The sequence below is a fragment of the Ipomoea nil genome, unplaced genomic scaffold (genome assembly GCF_001879475.1).
Source record: "Ipomoea nil cultivar Tokyo-kokei standard unplaced genomic scaffold, Asagao_1.1 scaffold2818, whole genome shotgun sequence".
In the NCBI taxonomy this organism is placed as follows: domain Eukaryota; kingdom Viridiplantae; phylum Streptophyta; class Magnoliopsida; order Solanales; family Convolvulaceae; genus Ipomoea; species Ipomoea nil.
The window spans coordinates 1,410,820-1,435,433 of NW_017619246.1; the positions used below are offsets into that span (position 1 = coordinate 1,410,820).

General features: G+C 36.1%; 1 protein-coding gene and 3 long non-coding RNA genes across 5 annotated transcripts; 1 reads left to right on the top strand and 3 right to left on the bottom strand.

The window, feature by feature from the left end:
- The first annotated feature begins 514 nt into the window (after positions 1–514).
- Positions 515–2,141, top strand: LOC109158381. Its single transcript, XR_002050371.1, has 3 exons — positions 515–748; positions 1,902–1,963; positions 2,050–2,141. It is a non-coding gene; the product is annotated as an uncharacterized LOC109158381 (long non-coding RNA).
- On the bottom strand, positions 821–21,765 carry LOC109158382. The gene is made up of 3 exons (XR_002050372.1): positions 21,666–21,765; positions 21,291–21,572; positions 821–835 (listed from the first exon to the last, which is right to left on the bottom strand). It is a non-coding gene; the product is annotated as an uncharacterized LOC109158382 (long non-coding RNA).
- A 135-nt stretch (positions 21,766–21,900) lies between these two features.
- On the bottom strand, positions 21,901–22,508 carry LOC109158418 (WD repeat-containing protein 82-B-like). Its single transcript, XM_019306328.1, has 4 exons — positions 22,437–22,508; positions 22,296–22,362; positions 22,101–22,200; positions 21,901–22,026 (listed from the first exon to the last, which is right to left on the bottom strand). The coding sequence occupies exons 1-4, from the start codon at positions 22,489–22,491 to the stop codon at positions 21,901–21,903; spliced, it is 348 nt and encodes a 115-aa protein (XP_019161873.1). The 5' UTR covers positions 22,492–22,508.
- Positions 22,509–22,533: 25 nt separating this feature from the next.
- Positions 22,534–23,751, bottom strand: LOC109158441. 2 transcript variants are annotated; one of them, XR_002050386.1, is made up of 4 exons: positions 23,621–23,751; positions 23,277–23,353; positions 23,082–23,147; positions 22,534–22,599 (listed from the first exon to the last, which is right to left on the bottom strand). It is a non-coding gene; the product is annotated as an uncharacterized LOC109158441 (long non-coding RNA). The 2 variants fall into 2 exon arrangements; XR_002050385.1 differs by lacking the exon at positions 23,621–23,751 and having other exon boundaries at positions 23,277–23,462.
- Positions 23,752–24,614: the final 863 nt, after the last annotated feature.

The following is a 24,614-nucleotide window of genomic DNA, read 5'->3' on the forward strand; positions in this document are numbered from 1 at the left end:
ATAACAAATAACCGACGTCATATATAATCAAAATTAAAAAAAAAGTAAAATAATTACGACTTCGGCCGACTTAATTGACCGACGTCGTAAACTAATTTTTTTTTAAAAAATGAAATTTAAATAACATACGACGTCGGCTAATTAATTAGCGACGTCGTAAGCTATTTAAATAAAAAAATATGAATTAAAATAAGATACGGCGTCGGCTAATTAAAAAAGCCGACGCCGTATTCTATTTAAATAAAAAAAAATTATTATTATAATACATACGGCGTCGGCTGATTACGTAGCCGACGCGGTATGCTTAATATAAAAAAGAAATAAATTAAATAATTACTATACGACGTCGGCTAATTAAAACGCCGATGCCGTATTGTATTAAAATAAAAAAAAAAAGAAATTATTATAATACATTCGGCGTCGGTTTATTATAAAACCGACGCCGTATGTGCCGTACCTATTTTACAGCCAAATAAAAAAAATTTACACTCAGCATTTCATTTCTCACCAAATCTCACCGCATCACACTTCCCCTTCATCTTCATCTTCATCTTCACCACCGTTTGCCCGCCGTTCGCCTCACCGCTGCACCGCCACGCAGCTGCACCTCCTCTTCGCCGCTGCTCAGATCCAACGCCCTCCTCTCCGCCCGCTGCTCAGATCGGACGCCATTCTCTCCGCCGCTGCTCAGATCGGACGCCGGGGACGCCGTGACGCCGGTCGCTCTCTCCTTCGACTCTCCACGCTGGTACGTACTATGTATATATTTATTTATTTATTTTTATTTTTATTATTTAATTAGTTTTTTATATATTTTAAAATTTTTAAAAGAATTCTGCTATATTTAAACATCAATTGGATCTTTCATGCTCCAACAAACATCAGTAAGATGGTTTAATTTCCCTCAGTCATTTAATATGTTGGAATTGGTTTTTTTAAAAGATTTGTGATCTCCAACATATTTGTATTGAAATCTTGTTTGTTTGGTTTGATATTGTGCTATCTTATGGTTGGTGTCCCCTATGGCCCTATATTATATCATTGCATACATAAAACTTGAGTTTCCAGTTAAAGAAAGAGGGTTGGGTTGTTTTGAAATTGGTGTTAAAGTTGGGTGTAATACCAGTGGCTCTATATTTACATTCATTAGAGTGTGGTTACTGAGTTGTGAAAGAAGTTGAATTATATTGTCACTAATTTGGCATATTTGTTCTGTAATTATAGGATCTTGCTCTATTTGGAATATACTCTTAGGAACGTATTGGGTTAGAAGAAATCTTTTAAAGCATTACACATTCATTTAATATTGCATTTATTATATGCTCTGATTTTCAAGTGAACTGTGTGTAGAGTTTTAGTAAGGATTAAAAGCTCTAATGGGTAGTTATTCTTTTTTTATGGCTATCTGTTAATTAGTATATATTTATAAACTTTTTCTGTGGGAAATCTCCAATTTGCTTCATTATAATATTTAGCAACTAAGCAAAAAAACTAATTTTTTTCCCCTAAAATTTTCCCAAGTTTTGCCTCAGATGGGAATTGCTTTGATCTTGTGTATGCCTTAGAAATTGTTTATCATATCTATGCCTAAAAGCTCAATTTATTTATAGTGAAATGGCTATGACAAAAGGGAATCTACCTATAAAATAAAATATTGATCCTAATAAAACAATAAAATAAAGCTTGATTCATGGGTTAGAATTCCTTGATAAAATCATTAGTTAATTGAGTCCCAACTATTAGAATCATCTATTATTTTGGTTTGATTCACTTGGTCATGGGCCGCGTGAAGACATTAAACATATAATGGAAACGTATATAAATTTATATAATTAATTAGTAGTTATCATTAAACTAGTGATGCCAAGTATTTATATATATTCTATGTCTTATATTAATAGGTGTATGACTGCAACAAACATGATGAGTAGAAAGAAACAAAATCGTCCACCAAAATGGTTCGGTAAGTACTTCATTCACTTTGTAAAACATGCAAACTTATTGTTTTTTTTTATTAATTTATTTTAATTTTATTGTAATTCAATGTAGTGTGCTATACAAAAGGGAACCACCGAATGTGGTTATTATGTGATGAAGTTCATGTTGAAAATTGTTTCCAATAACCTAAGCAAAGGAATTGATAAGGCAAGTAATTTCATAATATATCTTTTTGCTTCAAATGTTTAAAAATACTTGCTTATTTATTAATTTAATTTCTTTTGAACTTTGTAGGCTTTGGAAAGACAAGGAAGATTGCCCTACAACAAAAAAGAGATTGATGAAGTTAGAGACAAATGGTCTAAGTTTCTTATTGATGAATGAGTTAATAAAATGCTTCTTAGTTGATACTTTACGTTTAAAATTAGTTTATGTTTATTGGCTTAATGTTTAGTAGTTTTGTTGAATTGTGGTACTTATATTAGTTTTATGTTTAGTAGGTTGAATTAGCTTAATGAATTGTGTTCTTTATATTAGTTTCATGTTTAATAGCTTGATACTTTACGTTTAAAATTAATTTATGTTTATTGGCTTAATATTTAGTAGTTTTGTTGAATTGTGGTACTTATATTAGTTTTATGTTTAGTAGCTTGAATTAGCTTTTAATGAATTGTGTTCTTTATATTAGTTTCATGTTTAATAGTTTGAATTAGTTTAATAAATTAGTTGATGTTGAATGTTGAATGTTAAATTGCTAGCTGCGCAGGATTTGAAAATTGATACAGGTTGGATAAAAACCATAAAACGAATATAATAATAAAAAAATAATAATAACATACGACGTCGGCTTTTAGGGTAAAGCCGACGTCGTATAGTTTTTTTTTTTAAAATAAATATATACAGCGTCGGTTTTTAGGTAAACGCCGACGCCGTATGTTAATTATTTTTTTTTTTAAAAAATAATAAATATATACGGCGTCGGCTTTTACCTAAAAACCGATGCCGTAGGTTAATTATTTTTTTTTTTTAAAAAAAATATAAATACTATACGACGTCGGTTTTACCCTAAAAGCCGACGTCGTATGTAAATTATTATTATTTTTAAAAAATATATATATATACGGCGTCGGCTTTTACTTAAAACCCGACGCCGTATGTTACATACGACGTCGGTTGTTTAACCGACGTTGTATCATTTACTTACGACGTCTCTAAAGTCGACGTCGAAAGATAACCGACGTTAAATGGGGTATTTTAACCGACGTTAAAACCATTTTCTGTAGTAGTGTGACAACACAAGTGGCTGAATTGACTAAACAGATTAACTTGTTGATGACTCGTGATAGTTCGAATAGAAAATTTTGTGCTTATTACAATACATATGGTCATAATTCTTCTATTTGTATGAATGCAGAGTCATTGCAACCATCTTATGAAGAGGCCAATTACATGGGATCTAACATGGGTAGGCAACCACCAAGAAATGATTCATTTTCCCATACATATAATCCAGGTTGGCGAAATCACCCTAACTTCTCATAGAGAGATCAAGGTAATGCAAGACCAATGGGATCACCTGGATTCCAACAACAAAGACCATCAGGATTCCAGCATAAACAATACAGACCTTTCCAGCAGGCACCTGCACCACAACAGCCTCAACTTCCTACTCAGGAGAAGAAGCCTTAACTGGAAGAGATGTTCATGCAATACATGGCTAGCCAAGACACTATGATGAAGAAAATAGATGCAAAAATTGATAAGGTTGCTCAGTTTAGCCAAGCATCCATTCATAATTTAGAGGTGCAAGTAGGTCAGTTGGCTAAATTGGTTGCAGAAAAAGATCGGGGTAAGTTTCCTAGTACCACTAAAATAAACCCTAGGGAAGGAGCTATAGTTGTCACTTTGAGAAGTGGTAAGATATTGAATGAAGTTTTGAAAGAAAAAGAAACCATGAGTGTTGAAAAAGAGAGTGATAAAGAAGAGGAGCAAGTGCCTAAAGAGAATTCTAGTTATCAAAACCTCACTTCCTCTACAGTAAAACCTTATGTACCCCCCATTCCATATCCACAAAGGCTACAAAAGAGGAACCATGACAATAACTTTAAAAGACTTTTAGAGGTTTTTAAAAAATTGCAGATTAATATTCCTTTTGCAGAAGCATTTGCTAATATGCCATCTTATGCCAAGTACATTAAGGAAATTGTGTCTAATAAAAAGAAACTGGAAGAGTTTGCTACTGTGCACTTAAATGAGGAGTGTAGTGCTATTCTACAAAGCAAATTACCTCCTAAGCTAATGGATCCAGGAAGTTTTTCTATCCCTTGCACTATTGGTAATACTGTTGTTGATAAATGCTTATGTGATCTAGGTGTCAGTATTAACCTTATGCCTTTAACTCTTTTCAAGAAGTTGGAAATAGCTGAAATGAAGCCAACAACAATATCTCTTCAACTTGCTAATAGATCAGTCAAGTACCTGCTTGGAGTAGTGGAGGATATCTTGGTAAAAGTTGGTAAATTTTATTTTCCTGCTGATTTTCTTATTCTTGATATGGGTAGTGATACAGCTACATCTCTTATACTTGGTAGACCATTTTTGTTAACAGGAGGTGTAATAATAGACATGCCTTTAGGGAAATTGATTTTTAAAGTAGGAACAGAAAAAGAGGAATTTTCTATCTCTAAAGCTGTAACGTTCCCATCTTTTGATGAATCATGTCTTGTTATTGATGTTATTGATGACCTTGCAAAAGAAACATTTGTTAAGCATTCATTCAGTGAGTCGTTGGAAGCATGTCTTGCACTTAGTATAAAAATGGAAGAGAAAGAATCTGATTTTGTTGAGTCTTTGATGAGGTTAGAAGGTCAGGGTTATTTGCCTACACATCTTAGTAGGAAATATGAAGATTTAGGTAGGGGAAACCATTTTCCACTCCCTTCTAATGAAACATCACCTCAACTTGAACTTAAACCACTTCCATCACATTTGAAATATGTTTTCTTGGGTGTAAATGATACTTTTCTTGTGATTGTTTATGCTGATTTGCTTCCTGCAGAAGAAGAAAAACTAATGAGAATATTGAGGCAATTTAAGATTGCCTTAGGGTGGTCTATTGCTGATGTTAAGGGGATTAGTCCCTCAATTTGTATGCATCAGATATTGATGGAAGAAAATCATACCCCAAGGGTGGAAAGTCAAAGGTGCCTTAATCCTAACATGAAAGAAGTGGTACGTATTGAAATTCACAAGCTTCTTGATGCAGGTATTATCTATCCCATTTATGATAGTGCATGGGTTAGTCCTGTACAGGTTGTTCCTAAAAAGGGTGGTATCACTGTTGTTCAAAATGATAAAGGTGAGTTGATTCCCACTAGAATTGTCACAGGTTGGAGAGTATGTATAGACTATAGGAAACTAAATGCAGCTACCCGTAAAGACCATTTTCCTTTACCTTTTGTTGACCAGATGTTAGAACGGTAGCTGGTTATGCATACTATTGTTTTTTAGATGGTTATTCAAGTTATTTTCAAATTCCCATTGCCCCTGAGGACCAGGAAAAAACTACATTTATTTGTCCATATGGTACTTTTGCATATAGAAGGATGCCATTTGGTTTGTGCAATGCACCTGCTACATTTCAACGATGTATGATGGCAATCTTTTCTGATATGGTTGAGGATATAATTGAGATTTTTATGGGTGATAATAATAATAATAATAATAATAATAATAATGATGTTAATGGACCAAGCCTAATTGAATTGGCAAAATTGGGTTTTTGTTTGGTGTTTCAATTCAAATTGAGCAAATTATATCATGCACCATCAGTCATGCACCGCACGTCCTTTTTTTAAATGAAAAGAAACAGTGTTTGGTTTCCGTCGTTTTGCACCTTTTCGCAAAAAGTAATCCTGTTATTCAGTGTCATTTTGTATACATTGCAGTTTCAGTTCAACACAACTACAGTTTCATTTCGATATAACTATAGTTTCATTCGATATTTATAGACTCAAATATGTGAAAATGTTATTTAATTTTATTTTATATACATTATAGTTTCATTAAAACACAACTACATGATCATTTTGATATAGTTACAGCTTCATTGTACAATATACACTCAAATATGTGAAATGTTATTCAGTTTCATTTTATATACACTACAGTTTCATTTCACTATAACTACAGTATCATTTCGATATAACTGCAGTGTCGGTTTAAATATACTGTAGTGACAGTTGATGTTTAATACACCAAACAAGCGGACTCCGTTAACTATAACGGCGGGCCGTTTCTTTACTTAAAGAAACGACGCCGTTTTTTACCGCGGTGCACATGCACCGCGGTCTATGATATAACGACCCTTCTAATTGAGTGTTTGAATTGATGATTTTCTTTTCTTTTTTTTTTTTTTTGAAATAAGTTTGAATTGTTGATTTTTAATTGCAATACTCTATTTTTGTCTTTGTTAATCCTCTAGGTGCTTTTTTTTTTTTTTTAAATTTTTTTTAAAGATTAATTTTATAAAATGTTGTCTAAAAAATATTTATCTGATGAGAGAATTTAGTTATTTTAAATTATTAATTAACATTATATTAGTATTTTTGTACTCATATATTGAATTTAATGTTTAGTCATAAAAATATATGAGCAATTGTCGCTTTGGCCGAGTGATTAAGGCGTGTTAAGTACATGAGGTTTTCCCGCGAGAGTTCCGAATCTCTCAGACAACGATTTTTTATTTTGAAATAAATGAACTTATTAGGACTCTATCTATGTATTTGAGTCTACTTATGATTCCCAATCCTAGTCTCCCTTTATCTCCTCTTGTATATATACCTAGGTCCTGTACTCTTGTAAACCATTACTGTTAATACAATTCATTACAGTTCTTATCTGGTATCAGCTAGCTAGGTTTTATTTCCCATGGCCGACGGGTCTGTCAATTCCTGTGAACGGACCGTTTCCAATGCTGCTATCTCATCGGTCATTGCCAATGTGACCACCCTGTCCACCGCTCACCACTTTATCAGCGTCAAGCTGACCTATCGGAACTTCCTATTCTGGTGAGCTCAGGTTGTTCCTTTTCTAAACGGGCATGATCTAATGGGTTTCATTGATCGATCAAACCCTTGTCCACCGGCCACGATTTCGACCGGTGAGGAAGGGGCGTTGCCGCGACCGAACCCTGACCGCCCCGCATGGGTTCGTCAGGATCAAACACTCCTCTGGATGCTCATGTCCTCTTTATCTGATGAAATTATGCCCCTGGCAATCGGGCATCACACGAGCCGTGCGGTTTGGACAGTCGTTACCTCTGCCCTGGCTTCATCATCGCGATCTCGCTCATTGAACCTCTTCGGGCAGCTCCAAACTCTGCAGCAGGGTGATGCCTCTGTTGCAAATTATATTGGCCGAGCTCAGGTTCTCATAGATGATCTTACTCTCGCTGGCCGGCATGTCCCTCTTGAAGAACAAAATCTATACGTTTTCAGGGGGGTTACGGCTCGAATTCCGAGGTCTCGTATCTTCTCTAAACGTCCGCGACACACCGGTTACCCTACACGAGCTCTCAGGCCTTCTCAACACCGAGGAATTCGTTGCCGGCGGTGGTAGACCGGACGCATCACCGACGGCTTTCTCCGTCCAGAAATCTGGGCAGCAGCATCGCGGTAAGGGCGGCTCATCGCGGGGCGGCGGGCGTGGCTCCGGGCAGTCCGGTGGTCAGTCTGGGCAATCTCGTGGTGGCGGCGGCGGCCGTCGTGGCCGTGGAGGTAGAAACGGCAATCGTCAACCTAAGTGTCAGCTTTGTGGGATCCTAGGGCACATCGCGACCACGTGTTACAAACGGTATGAACGGGATCCACAGGCCAATATAATTTATCAGGGAGCTCCTTCAGATTCGTCACCTCTCATACTTAGTTCCCAGATACATGTGCAACGAATCATGCAACTTCAGATATAGCAGCACTCTCTACCTCGGACGAATACAATGGTAATGACACACTCCGTGTCGGTGATGGTATAAGTTTTTCTATTAGTCATATTGGTCATGCATTCATTCATACCCCCTCTAGGTCATTTCATTTGTCTAATATCCTTCATGTTCCCACTTTATCTACCTCTTTATTATCAGTTCAAAAATTTGCTGCTGATAATAAAGTATTTTTTGAGTTTCACCTATCCTTTTTTGTTGTGAAGGATATCAACACCAAGGAGATTCTTCTTCGGGGCAATAGTTCTGGTGGGTTATACAAACTACCAGTTCCTACTTCATCACCTTCCGCGTTTCTTTTAGCTCGTGCGTCTCCGTCTGTCTGGCATGATCGTTTGGGACATCCACACCATTATGTTCTTAGTCGTTTTCTTCCTTTTTTTGTTGGGTTAATAGGTCTAGTAGTACTATTCGTTGTAATTCTAGATTATGTAATGCGTGTCAAATGGGTAAATCTTCTCGTTTTCCATTACCACGTGTTAATACTTCTAGTTCCAATATTCTTGATTTAATCTATACTGATATTTGGGGTCCACCTCCTCTCTTATCTTCTGATGGTTATAGATACTTTGTTCTGTTTGTTATGATTTTTCTCGGTATACTTGGTATTTTCCCATGAAACATAAATCTGATCTCTATGATATATTTGACAAATTTCGTGTTCTTGTTGAAAGACTGTTTAATCGTAAGATCAAATTTATCCAATCTGATTTAGGTGCCGAGTACAAAAAGTTGCATTCCTCTCTCACAAAATTAGGGATTCATCATAGACAGTCGTGTGCATATACTCATGAACAAAACGGCTGAGTCGAGAGAAAACACCAACACATTGTCAAAACCGATCTCACTCTCATGGGTCGTGCGTTTGTTCCATCAAGATTTTGGGATTTTGCATTTGAAACTGCAGTTTATTTTACTAACAGAATGCCATCTGATATCTTAAATAACTCTAGTCCTCACTCTTTGTTGCATAAATCCCCTCCTTCGTACTCGTTTCTTCGTGTCTTTGGTTGTCTGTGTTATCCTCATCTTCGTCCCTATAATTGTCACAAAATGTCTTATAGATCCTCCCCATGTGTCTTTCTTGGTTATCCTGAGTCCTTTATGGGGTATAGATGTATGGACTTACAGACTAATATGGTGTTCGTGTGCAGGCATGTCAGATTTGATGAAGCTGTTTTTCCTTTTGTTACTAAAATCTCTATGCAGAAAGTCTCAGCTTATCGTGATAAATCGTGGGTTGCATCTATCCTTTATCCCATGGTGACCAATCCCGATACTCATATTCAGTCTGAACCAGCACAGCAAGCCGCACTGGTTCGGACCGAACCACAACTGTCAGCAGCGCCTGAGGCGAATGACGCAACACTGCCGGCAGAACCCGGTGAAGCCGAGACAGCCCAACAAGCTTCCGCGGTGACTACTCGTCCATGGGGACGATCGACTCGGCCAAATATCCATACTCATGACATGGAAACACGAAGTCGGTCTCGCGCACCACCTACGGTCTTGACAACTCAGGTTTGCTCCACTAATCCCACTTGTTACACACAGGCTATCAAACACTTAGAATGACGCCAGGCTATATATGAGGAATTTAATGCCTTGTTACAGATTAGACATGGTGTCTGGTTCCGTCTAAACATGATCAAAATGTGATTGGATGTAAATGGGTTTTTCGAACCAAAAGGAAAGCAGACAGTTCGATTGAGAGATACAAAGCCAGGTTGGTCGCAAAGGGGTTTAATCAGGTTCCCGGTCAAGATTTTTTTAACACGTTCAGTCCAGTTGTAAAACTCACCACTGTCAGGTTACTTCTCGCTTTGGTTATATCTTCTGGTTGGACTATGAGACAGCTAGATGTTCATAATGTTTTTCTTAATGGGAATTTGACTGAAACGGTTTACATGCGACAACCACTTGGATATATTGATGCTCAATTTCCTGATCATGTCTGCTTGCTAAAGAGATCATTGTATGGGTTGAAACAGGCCCTAAGAGCCTGGTTTAACCGTCTTCATGCCTTTTTTATTATCTGTTGGTTTCCAGGCATCGAAAACAGATGTATCACTATTTTATTACTCCCAAAATTCCACTTATGTCTATCTTCTTGTCTATGTTGATGACATTCTGGTAATGGGCAGTGATCCGAATCTTGTAAGTTATTTATTATCTAAATTATCTGCTACTTTCAAGATTAGGGATCTTGGTGAACCAGGTTTCTTTCTTGGTATTGAAACCATTAAATGCAATGATGGAATCCTTTTATCTCAACAACGGTATATGCTGGATATTTTGAAACGTGTTGTATGTCTGATTGTAAACCTCTATCTACTCCGATTCCTGTTTCGAAATCTCTTGCTCACTCTACAGATTTATATGATGATCCTACACAATATCGAAGTCTGGCTGGAGCCCTTCAGTATCTCACCATCACTAGACCAGATTTATCTTTTGCAGTCAATCAACTTTGTCAACACATGCATGCTCCTATGGTAACCCATTGGGAACAAGCAAAGCGTGTATTGAGGTATGTCAAAGGGACTCTATCTTATGGTTTGCGTATCCGAAAATATGCATCCAGAGAACAACATGCCTTCTCTAACTCAGACTGGGCTGGCTGCCCTGAGGATCGTAAGTCAACCAGTGGGTATGCTGTCTTCCTTGAGTCAAATCTTGTATCTTGGGTGTGCAAAGAGCAAAGAACAGTGGCTAGATCCTCCACGGAGGCTGAATACAAGGGTTTAGCTGATGTTTGTGCTGAAGTAATTTGGGTTCTCTCCCTATTTCTGTTCCGAAACTATGGTGTGATAATCTTGGTGCTACATATCTGTGTGCTAATCCTATTTTTCATGCTCGCACTAAGCATGTTGAGATTGACTATCATTTTGTGAGAGACAGAGTTGCCAAAGAAGATATTCAAGTCAACTTTATCTCCACCAAAGATCAACTTGCAGATATATTTACAAAAGTTCTAGCAGGTCCTAGGTTTTCTTTTCTTAGAGACAAGTTACAAGTCACGTCTGTACCCTATACTTGAGCGGGAGTATTAAGACTCTATCTATGTATTTGAGTCTACTTATGATTCCCAATCCTAGTCTGCCTCTATCTCCTCTTGTATATATACCTAGGTCCTGTACTCTTGTAAACCAGTTAATACAATTCATTACAGTTCTCATCGAACTGTTGCGTAACTAGTTTTAGTTCTACACAATTATGAAAGGCAAGTCGCAGTGCTGTTGCACTGTTGCAAGAGCCTCGCGTATAGCTGCCACTATATTTAATTTTGTTTTTTTTTTTTTAATAAATATTTCAGTTTTCACAATATATTGTCTCATAATCAGACTATGTCTTCCTTGATATTATGCAATTTTGGGTGGGGGCGATGATCAATTGTTATACCGTGCACCAGGGCACACATAGCAATGTGCGCACCGCGCTTCCCAAAACAACGTCGTTTTATATTCTGTTATAAAATTCTGTGTTTTCAGGTATAAAATTCTGTACATTCGAAACAGGGGATTTTTATCCTATTAAAAAAGATTATGTGTTTTTAGGTATAAAATTCTGTGTTTTCTATTATATAATTCTGTACATTCGAAACATGAGAATTTTCAGTTATAAAATTCTGTGTTTTCAGGTATAAAATTCTATGTTTTCTATTATATAATTCTGTATATTCGAAACATGAAGATTTTCAGTTATAAAAATTTTGTGTTTTCAGGTATAAAATTTTGTGTTTTCTATTATACAATTCTGTAGATTCAAAAAATGAAATTTTTTTAAGGGATTAACAGCAGACACGAGAAAAAGGTACAAAACGACGTCCTTTTGAGCCAGGGCGCACAATGCATTGTGCGCCCTGGTGCACGGTATAATTTGCCAGTGATGATGACATATATATATATTGAGGATTAAATGACGAAACTTTCCCACATGAGGAGTGTGGATAAATATTAACCTTAGATATTTGGTTGATTTGTGGCTCTGATTTTTTACTGGAATTTTTTCTTTTTTTTTTTATTTCATTTTTCCCGTCAGCATGGATGGGGTGTTTTAGTATTTTTCTTTTTTTTTTTTTCTTTCCTTTGTTTCATTATTTGGTTGGCGTAATATGCTTGTTTTTACGAGGTTTAATTATGGTAATTAAGGATTTTTATATGTCATTGGTGATTTTGGTATCATCTCTTATGTGTTTTGCATATTTTTATTTTTTTTACTCAAATTTCATTTCGATTTGGCGTGGGTTTTTGAGTTTTATTTTAGTGTGCTGGTTGCTTGGTTGCAATGGATTCGCCAGGTATGTCAGTGTTTACATCTTTATGTAGTAGTTCTGTATTATGCATCGTTGTTCAGTCTATCTATGATCGTATGCTGTGTTCGTGTTAGCAATGAGCGTTGTGGATGTTGGGTTGTGCATTGTGTTTTGGTTTTTGTTTGCTTTGGGTCTATAAGGCTTTGTGTTTTTTATCTGAGAATGTCGTTGTTTTTGTTTATATCCGATGTTTTTGGTTTTGGTGTTGGTAGCTATGTGCATTCTTGATTATTGTGTTGGTGCATTGAAAGTATGTTGTTTGTATCTTCTCGGTTGCTATATTGTACTGTTTTTTTTTTTTTAAATTTTAAATGTTTTCAAAACATCAGTCTTCTGTTTGTTGGTTAGTTGTTTTCCTTTCAGTGTGTTTGCCTAAGATGGGGGGAGAGGGGGTGTATTGGTGTATGTTTCTCTCAATTTGATTTAATATATCGTAGTTCCTGTTTTGGGTGGGGGTGTGTGTGTAACACCTCGTGTTACGGCCTTTAATCGCGAATTAATTATTTAATTAATCCTATTAATAATAATTAAAAAAAATTAATTTGGTTAGGATTTCCTTTAATTAATTAAGGTCCACCATGGACCATGGACCCTTATCCCTAAACCAAGCCCTTAGTCCTATAAGGAATAGAATCTAGAAGTCACACCACAATAGATATCACCACACAAGAATTCCCAAGGGACTCCCCACCACCAAGCCTAGGGAGATCAAATGGATGGAAAACTTAGGGAAGAACCTTAATAGCCAAGGGAGGATTAACTAAGGCTAAGAGGTAACCCATGTCTCAACAAAACCTATTTTCCTTGCTATAATCTCCTTCTTTGGCTCCCTCTATATACTTGTGTCTTGATGAATTTCTTTATGATATTATGATATAATCTTGATTGATTGATGAGATGATTTTATGAGGGATCTTGATGATCTTGATGTTAAAAAGAGGTTCTTGATATTTATGTGATGATTCTTGATAAGTCTTGATGGTTCTTGATAATGAAAATAAAATATGGTTTTGATGATTTGGGTGGGATTAGAGCCCTAGGATAGATTGAGAATTGGTATTGTGATGTTCTTGATTTATATTTGGGTGTGAATTTGCATGTTCGGGTGTTGTTCGTGTCTAGAAGTCGTGATAGGATGTATTCAATATGATTCTTACTTTTGATCCATTAATTGCCTATGTGGTGTCGTTAATTGCGTTTAAAAGTGTCTAAGCATGGTTTCGGGTTCCACGAAGAATCCCGGGACAAGTATTTGATAAACGAGCCAGTGGGGGGTAGGTGGGGGTAGGTGGGGGTAGGGGTACCCGCCACCTACCCGCTGCCCGAAAATCACCGCCAGGCACCGGGCAGGCGTTAGCCCGCCGGCAACCCGCTGCCCGGGCGATGATCTCCGGCGGGTGACCCCCACCCACCGGCTACCCGCTGGTCCGTACCCACCCCGGGTCTTTGGTTTCCCCGTTTGATGTTCCCCATTCCCACGTGGTTTCCCAACGGACCCCGTTTATCGTGCTTGAGTCTAGTTTGATGTTTTGGGTACCGTTCGTAGGATAAAAGAGTCTTAGGGATTGCATGCTAGTTGAATCAGTAACCCGTTGACCTAGGTGGAAGTCGCATGAACCCCTTAAGACTATTCTTAGTATGTGAATGATCACACGTAAGCTTATTTATGTGTCTTCCCCTTCCCAATGTGCTATTATGTGCTACTATGTGCTATTGTGTGTTATGTGATGCATGATTCCCCAATTTGGTTGTGATCAAATTGGCTTTACGGGCAGTTGGATGGGTTGAGAACCATCCCAACTGTTAACCAGGACGGTTGCGATCGGTCAGGTATATAAATATTATATAGGGCTGCGGTCCACTGTTGGTTACTTATGAGCTGCGGTTCATCCTCCTGGCTGTGATCAGTGATTCACTTCTTGGGCTGCGGTCCACATGGGCCTCGGGTATGATGACCCACCGAACTGGATGCATCAGGCGGTGTGTAGGGCTACAGCTGGCTGCGATCCACCGAGTGATGGGCCAATGGTGTGTAGGGTCGTAGTCTCCGAGGATCTTCGCCCACCGACTGAGTCTCTCAGCAGTGCGTAGGGCTTGATCCGCTACGGTCCACCGACTGTGCCCGTCAACGGTGTGTAGGGTCGTATGTCCCCCCTTGTAAAGTGGATCACAGTCCACCGATTGAGCGCGTCAGCGGTGTGTAGGACTGTGATCCGCCGCTGAGTTCGTCAGCGGTCTATAGGGTTGGTTGCGATCAACTCCCTTCATGATGTGGTATGAGGTAGGGTGCTGCGGGGCCGTGTTGGTGCTATATGCGCTAACCCTCATGATCGGGGTTTGCGATTGGTCCCGTGGCGTCATCACAGTGTGATTGTGTGTCACAAATGATGATTGGATAATGATATGATTGATTTGAAAGTAATCCGTGACCTTAGATGCATATTGTTTATGATGATTGTCTCTACTTAACTGCTATCATTAATTATTGTGCTTGTCCCTATTTGCTGAGTCTATTCCTGGTTTTAAAGCTAGAGTCTCCTAAGTATATATCTTCCTGCTTCAAAATGGTTTTCCTATATATATATATATATATATATATATATATATATATATATATATATATATATATATATATATATATATATATATATATATATATATTTCTACCCATATTGTATTTCAATGCGTTGGAGTGAGTTACTAGCATCATTCGCTGAACAGATATATTTGGCTTTCAGGCACAGATGAGTAGACCCCGGAGCACGCAAGAGATCCGGAACGTAGATTAGTTAGCTTCCCTTTCGGCCTGCGTGCCATGATTATGTATTGACATTGCTTTGAGGATATTTAGTTAGTTTAGCCTGTGCATCTGAGTTCTCCAGCTCAGATGTGGCATAGCACCCCGCACTCTTGTTTGATTTTGGGATTTAATGAGAATTCACCTTTATTATATAAGTTTTAAAAGTTTCAAAATTTCGGGGTGTTACAGTGTGTGTAGTGTATGGTGTTATGGTGTATGTTTTGCCTAGTTGTGTCAGTCTGTATTTTTTTTTTTTAGGGAATGTTTGTTTGTTTTGTCTTTAATCATTGTTTATGGGGTTGGGTACCAGCGGTTTTTTTTTTTTTTTTTTTTTTTTTTGGAAATGTCTGTTTGTTTTGTCTTTAATCGTTGTTTATGGGGTTAAGGTGTGTAATTTTGAATACTGTATTTGTGTATAGATTATTTACAGTGTTTACCACTTCTGTTGTTGTATGTGTTTTTTTTTTATTTTCTATTTCCCCCCCTTTTATGGGGTATCTTCCATGCGTGTTTCCGTATGTATGTATGAATCTCGTTTAATTGATTGTGTCCAAATTTTGAAAGCCGGAATGTCTGTGTGTTTTTACTGTAATCATTGTTTATGGGTTTTGGGAATGTTGTTATACATTGTGCTCTAATGAGTACACTATTTGTGAATTGATGTGTACGATGAATGATCTTCTTCAATTAAGGTAGGTATATCTCTGACAATTTGGACAATGGAAATCAATTAACCTTATGCTATTACCAAATCAGAATACAAAGATATAAAAAAAAAAAATCATATTTTATCCTACTGTAGAAAGGTAACTGGACTTCCCTGAGCAGTCCATGTACCTGTTAGTAGTACAAATCTTTATAGATCTCATTCTTTAATAATATGATAGTGTAAATTTATTAAAACTGTATATCAAATATGATTTTAATGCAACCGAGGTGTTTTCAAAATAGGGTACGGAAGAATAGGCTCAACCAAATGCCTAGTAAGTTCACGAGTCTTGGACGTGGGAAATCTTTCCTCCTCTTCAGGCAACAATGCAAACTGGGGAGCAACTCTAGTTTGGTTCTATTCTCTTCTAGATTTGTGCACTAGTTGAGACACAAAATCATCATCCGCCTCTAGTACACTGGGATTAAGTTGCACCTGTATGTTGCTTTTTTGAGTTCTTGCCTGTGTATGGGTTGCAATTACAAAAATCAAACTCAATATTAATTAACTTCTATCCAAATACATAATGCACTTATTACCCACATATGCAAACACAAGAAATAGCCAAACGTTAACTACACACTGTACTCTAGATTCATACCAACTGCTCAGAATGCACAAACACTCTCTATGGTTTCACTGTCATAAAACCAAAATGCACACAGCAAAACTATTACCATGCACAATAACCAGGAAAAAACAAGTGGGCCAAACCTTTGAATTCTACCTCCTCAAGTACCACCATTTGCTCTTAATTCTTGCAACTAAACTAGGAAAAACAAGAAAAATAATGCCGCTAATAAGAAAAATCAAGACATTTTGAAAGCAACTTGATTAGAAAAGTGTGATAATAACAAGTTATGACAAAAATTAGTACCTAAATATCAATTTTTAATATTGTCATAACAGTCACTATCCTCCAAAGAAATTTCATGCATTGCATGTGTCTTTTGCTTTGTTTCCAGCATTTCAACTTCACATGTAGAAACATTCGGAATGCTTTCATTTTTCATACTCATCTAATATGCTTTAATCCTGCTACTCGCACAACTTGCAGTTCATATCTAATCATCAATATTTGAGAATCGTGGTTATATAATGAAGTGAAGGAATCTAGTATAAAATATACTAGTAGTTGCACCTGTGCGATGCACGGTCATGTATATAGTATATGGAATATACAGTGTAAAAAATAGTTATTGAAAATCTAATAAATTTGAAAAGAAACAGATTGAAATTTTATCACACATTGTTGAAAACTTCTTTGTACACAACATGTTTTGTGTTACTTCGACATGTATCATTTTCATCACAAATCAAAATTTTTAAACCCGTTGAATTACTAACTCTTAAAACAACTACGTACATTTGGCCATGGTTAAAGACGGATTTTTTTTTTTAAAATCCCACTTTTGAAAGAGTTTGTCCTTGCTTTTGTTTATTGTCATGGCATAGGATAGCATCAAAGGAAATTGCATTCGTTGGAATTTGAAAGACAATCTTGGATCTGACGTTGCAAGTGACATTCTGGGAATCAATACTCTAGTACCTGCATTTGTACCGCACATGATATGGGCTTCCAACACGTGATCAGCTAACCTTGTTACAATTAATATTGTACCGTTGCATAAGCCAAGAGTGTGATCAATATTTCTCAAGAGCATAACCTGTGATCCAACTTTCAAAGTCAAAGCATGATTGGGTACTCCAGAACATCGCAAACCGTTCAAGAATTCAAAAGTGTGCAAATCCGCTAACATATCGACATTTGAATCTGACTCACAATATCGGCATTTGAATCTGACTCACAATATCGGCATTTGAATTTGACTCACAATATCGACATTCCTATACAGCTTGTCATTAGCAATGTAACAATCTCCTCAACTTATCGCCAGACACCCAATGACTTGCTTCCTCTATTGCGTCAACATATTCTCTGTCATCATCAATTAAACCTCTAGCATAACACGCATCTCGGAATGAAACATATTGCACACCATTAACAGTTCTTATATCTACATAACTTGTAGGACCACGTACTTTATTCAACAAACACCTCAGATAAAATATTTTGCAGTAGCAGGTGGCACATAAAAAATCCTTCCGATTGAGAAACCTTTTTTTCCTTGGCTGCCATTTTCTAATGTCTTTCTTCCACACGAATCGTTGGCATCTAGCATAAGTAAGAGTTCTTGCATCTGGGAATGTCTTATTAGCCTCAAACCATTCCAAGAACATGCAATGTGCTATTGTGGGTCTATTAACAATGTTCTCAACTGGATCGTCATCGGCAAACACCACAGTTTGTTAATTGGGGAGGTGAAAGCTTAACCTTTCCACTGCCAGAGCCCTAGGTTGTATATCAAAACCAAACAAACGCCAAGCGGCTTCACAGGGTGATATGTACCTACAGTCATAGTACATATTAATCTCATATATGAGTTTCCCAGACTCCTCGTAATTCCTAGTTTTGTAGAACTCGACTGTTACCCGATCATGTCCGTTATTTACATACTTGAACAGATACTTGATTGAGCGCGACTGGTTGCACCATTCGACATTTATATGAGTCTTGTATTTAAGCAATAAATGTCTATTGTGCGGTACAACATACCGGTTATCCAAGGCGATGTCACTCTTTGTAATTGTCTTCCCATTGTCCCTACGTCTATATAAGGGATATCCATCATCATCAAAAGTAGAACAATCCAAAAATCTCTTAGGAAAATGTTTGGAACAGTGTCCTTTTACCATCCAGTTCGAATCTTCGTGTCGAATACAAAAAGGTGGACTATGGTGCTAGTACAAAGGTCTCAAATACTGTGTATATGACAACATTAGTGGAAATTGCTTTCTTTGGAACTTAAAAGGCAATCTTGAATCAGAATGTGTTAAGGACATCATTGGAATTAAGACCTTTGTACCAACACTTGATCTGCACAGTATTTGAGCTTCTAAAACATGATCAGCCAACTTTGAAATGATCATCCTTGTACCATTGCACAACCCCAATGAGTGATCAATATTTCTCAAAAACATAACTGGTGAGCCAACTTTTAGAGTCAATGAGTGATTTAGAACTCCAGAACATCGTAATCCATTTAAAAATTCTGGTGTGTGCAGATCAGCAAGCATGTAAACATTACAATCAGATTTACAAACCGAATCACAACTGAGATATGTCCTTCCTTCAACATTATTATAGTCATTCATGTATGCATTGACTGTATCAACAATATCCAAAGTTGGGGCTAAAATAGCACGATCTTTTAGATATTTAAGATCTCTATGGCCACTGCGAAACATAGGGAATGTGCTATCAACAATTGTAGAAATAGGATCCTCAACACACGTTAGTAAAATTCCTTAGGAATATTTATCTGACATTCTCCATCCATTGAATCACCCATTGTTCCATCACCTATATTAGCAATCCACTTTGCAAATTCTTGCCTCGTGCCCTTTGAAATTACTGGTAGAATCTGTCTGAAATCTCCACCTAACACCACGATTTTTCCACCAAAAGTCATATCAAAGTTGTTTGGATTTTGACACTCATTATATCTCTCATCGTTCGGTCCAAAGCTTCAAAACAGAATTTATGCATCATTGGTGTCTCATCCCAAATGATCAACCTACTTTGCATGATCAACTGTGCCAAAGTACTACTTTGGCTGATATTGCAAGTTGAATCTTCATTAACAGCGATTGGTATTGCAAACCTTGAATGCGCAATTCTTCCCCCTGGTAATAGAAGAGAAGCTATGCCACTTGATGCAACGTTTAAAATTTATCGCACCCTTTGACCTTAAAGCAAAAGACAATGCTCTCCACAAGAATATTTTTCCCGTTCCACCGTATCCATAAACAAAAAATAGTCCTCCAACATTATTCTCAGCATCTTGCAATACATTGTCATATATAGCCCTTTGCTCTTCAGTTAGTTGCTCCACCAAAATGTCATTCTCTTCCTTCATGACATTAATATCATATGCTAATTTCTCCTGTATCAACTGATTAGTTGTTCTAGCATGATTCTGTATCAACCGATTGGTTGTTCCAGCATGATTCTCAAAACAAACTCACGTGCGAGAAAGAAAAATAATAAATATAGTATAAAAATTATATGAATTTAACTCAAGAAAGTTTATACATTAATGCTAAATACAGTATAAAAATATATGAATATAATTCATATTATTTTTCAATTTATACAAAACTTAACCAATAAATAGATGATGGCCGATGATGAAAATCATGTTCTGATGCCTTATAATAATTCATTAGCTAAGAAAGCCCACATTGTTTGATATGACAAATTATTGTGCGGACCATGGTCCACACAATTGTATGAACCATGAATATCATGGACATTTTTTTATATATTAAAAGTACATTATTTTTGTACTGAAGGTATATTATATAAAATAATGTACCCTTAGTATATTAAAAATGTACCTTATATATATAAATAATGTACTCTTAGTATATTAAAAATGTATCTTTTATTTATGGTCCACACAATTGTATGGATCATGGTCCATGCAATAATGATTAGTTTAATATATACTATCCTATCATACTAATTATTTATTAATCAGCTATTTTTGGTTGTAATCAATTAAGCATATGATGATATATTAGTATGATGCTATTCTCAATCCTAATAAAAAGTGAACTAACATTTTCTTATTAATAAGAAAACCATCTCAAATAAATACTACATTTTTACACTATTAATTTTAGTTGAATGTGTATACCTTAACCGAGCATAATAGACGTCATTCAAAACTAAGTTGTTTTTTTAAAAAATATGTATAACAGTTTCTAACTAATAAGATAATCATGGAAAGAAATCAATTGTTTTTTCTTTAAACTTAAATTTCCTTGAATAAATTCAAATAAAATAAAAATGACCTATAAACCTTGTGCTATTACATAGTCCCAATGATTGATCAATATTTCTCATACCCTTCTCCGAACTGTCTTCGAGATTTAATCGGCTCGCAATCGTGTGTAAGCTAATGTTGAGTATTGGTCAACACACGAATTTGTACATTTTCTGCAATAGTACTAATTATGATTAGGGCTTAAAATAAAATGTGCAACACATAATTTATTTATTATATACAAATTTTATCTTTATTACACGGCTGGAAATCACATGATTTCAAAAAGTGGTCGGAAACACTCTAAATTCAGTCGGAAACACCATTTCCGACCACTTTTCCGTCCAAAATGGATATCCAGAAAAATCTTCGTCGGTAATTTCGACCATCAGCAAAAGTGGTCGGAAATTCCGACCATCTTTGTTGGCAGTCAGAAAAAAACCGTCAAACCACGAGTGACTGGTCCGGAATTTTCGACCACCACGTGGTCGGAAATTCCAGACCAACCATCTTGTTGGTTTTTATTTTTCCAACCACTTGCTGGTCGAAAAATCCAAATATATAATTTATTTTTTTAAAATTTTCTATTTGATATGCACTTTCTTAAAAATTATACATTGCTTTAGCAATTTTAAAACAAATAATAATTGCATAACAATACAATATCACTACAAAGATTATACATTTCAATAGCAAATTTAGTTGCACATAATATTCTAATTCTAATATCCACCTAAAAAAAAAACTAGTTTCCAATTCTAAAATGCTACTTTACAAATCAAAATACTTCTTACATCACATGTAGCATCACAAAAAGTGTTAGTATCTTTATTCTATTCCGCTTGCGTAGGAGATTGTGTGTCATCAATGAAACCAAAGTCATCTAGCTCAACGCCACTACTTTCATGGCTGCCGACTCTCTGCAAATTAGGATCAATAGATTGGAAACACTTAATACATATACAATTACAAATAATATAAAAATGTGAAGGCAGGACCATAAAAGTTCATACCTTGCTTGTGCCACGGAATGAATCAAGGACATGAATTTTTCCATCTGGAGTTGTCAAAAGCATAAGTTTGCCATCACTTCTGAACTTGACAACATTTGCATTTGATACATCTCCACCAACTGAAAATATTTCGAATGGGTCGTTCAAGGATGCAACTTTTGACAAATTAATGAATGCTAAGAGTTCAGGTTCAGAAACAAAATAATGAACTGAAAAATGTGACTCATTTTCGGGTTTAGTTGCTAACCTTTTCATACTTGCATGCATCAAACATTCTTATGTATCCACCAAAAGCAATTGCAAAAACAAACCCTTGCTCATCATAAGCAATAGTTGGTCTTCCTTGTATACGTAGAAAGCCCTAAGAACAGAGAGTACATCATTTATAAGTCTCAATGTGAAAGAAGCATGGATAAGCGCTTGCTTAGTTTTTACCTGGCATTTTTCAGCTCTTTGGTCCCAGAGCATAACAGTTCGATCAAGTGAGCCAGAAATAAAGCACTCCTTTTTGGAGCACATACTAAGTGAGGCAACCCTGCAAGTCAAAGATAGAGCATCCCAATTATGGTGCTTGTGTTATGGGGAGTATGTTGAAGGTTGATATACATTAATAGTTTTGTAATATTGTACCTGTAATGATGACCCTTGAAATACCGCAAATATTTGTTATCATGCAACGAGAGAAGCCGCAGAGATTCTGAAACCATTCTAAAATGAAGTGACTATTGGTTTTCTACAACTTGTATACAAGACATATCTAATATAACTTACCATCCCACCCATTCTTTGAAGAGTATATTACAGTTGTTGGATGGGAAGTTACCATCCCACCCACGCTCGGAATCACTTTCACGCACCTGTCGGGGTTGTGTCGAAGGTTGGGACATCAAGCTTTTACCCTTTTGCTTTGAGTTACGTTGCGACATAACTTAGGCTATTAAACCACAGAAAATAATTTAAGCTTCATCATCACAATACTAAGGCAGTAAGCATTATTCTCAAACAGGGATACTAATTATCCCATTGCATTCAAGTAATAATTAACAAAATGTGATGAAATTAACAAGGATTAACTAAGGCAGTAAGCATTATTCTCAAGGATTAACTACACAGTGCTTGAAATTTACAAGGATTAACTAAGGCAGTAAGCATTATTCTCAAACATGGATACTAATTATCTCATATGATAATAAGAGCTAATTAGAGCTAATTATATATGTTCATTACAGCAAAAAATTGTCAAATTTACTCCTAATTAGTGCTCATATTTAATTTAAATCTTATCAAATGATGTGAATCAAAAGCATATTAGTTGAAGTTAGTTAAAAAAAAACGGTGTTAGCAGACAACTAAAATAAAATAAAATTAAAAAAAAAAACAAAAAAAAAACATAAAACTAATTAAGAACTCACTTACAAAACTATATGGTCACTGAGATAGTCATTAACCAAAACTCAAGAGGAACATCTGGAACCACAAGTCCTGAAAGAAATGCATTTACAATATTCAGAAGTATTTGGTCATTGAGATAGTCATTAACCACAAGTATTTGGTCACTGAGATATTTGGTTTAGTGAAGCACTAAAATAGATATTTAGAAGGGAAACAAACCAATTCAAACTTTTTCTTAGAAGCTTCCTTTCTCAAAATTTCAGTTTCCACAAGAGGGACATCTGGAACCACAAGTCCTGAAAGAAATGCATTTACAATTAGGTAATGCCGTATAATAATCATACAAAGCAAGATAAAGCAGCACTACAGGTTCAGAATTAATGTTAAAATTCAGTGAAAAATAAAACTAGAAGAATCATAAAAGGTCATGATACTTTTGTTACAACTCCACGCTTAGGTATAGGGTTATAATAGGGGGAAGGAGCATGAATAACTACAAATTTTAAAACCTTAACTTTCAGAAGCACACAAAAATTAGGAAGGAAGAAACATGAATAACTTACTTCAATGGTGTTGTAGATTGATGGCGGAATAAGGAGCGTCGATGCGTCGTCGAGTGGGTAGAGTGATTTGTGAAATTTGGGAAGGAGGAGGGAGGAGGGAATGGCGCTGGCAAAGTGTAAATTGGAGAAGGCCGAAGGGTATACACTAGCAGTAAGCTAAGGCGCCACAAATTTGGGCTAAAATTTTTAGAATGGCGCTAAAAAGTGAGATTCTTAGGAGTCGTTTACTAACTTGGAAAAACAGAGAATTTTTCAAAGAATTGGAGAAATTGAGTAGTGGAAAAAATAAAAAATGGAGAAGTTGTTTACTAAAATTCATCCTTCAATTCCCTAACTTCTCTCCATTCTCCAACTCTATATACAAATTTGGAGAACTCTTTTACGGTCTTCTCTAAATGGGAGAATTGGAGAAAAGCACGGGTGAACAGTGCTACTTACTTGGATGTTACTTTCCACAGCTTCTTTCTTCTCCCTTCAGCGCAACTACTTTTGCTATTCAAAGCTTCTTTCTTTTCCCTTCTTATGCGCACAATTATTATTATGCCCACATAATAATAATAATAAGGGAAAATGGCACTTTTTCCCCCTATGTTATATACTTATAGCACTTTTTCCCCCTCAATTATTTATGTAAGCACATTAGCCCCCTCAATTATTTTAAAAGTGGTGGTTTTCTCCCCTAATATATTAAATTGACATTTCTACCCTTAAAGTAAACATTTTATTTATTTTACTTCTCCAACAAATTATTGCGTATATGTAGCGATTACCACGGTTCGGTTCGAACTGAACCAGACACTATAGCAATCGAATTAAAAGTTTTCAGTTATGATTCAGATTTAGAACCCAATATTTGGATTTCAATTTATTAAATTTAAGAATAAAAAAAAAAAACTGGATCATGAACCGACGGCTCCGGATCCCGTTCGCGATTTTGAACCGTCTTTATTTTAAAATTTTATTTTTTATTTTAAAATAGTTTAAATTCAACAAT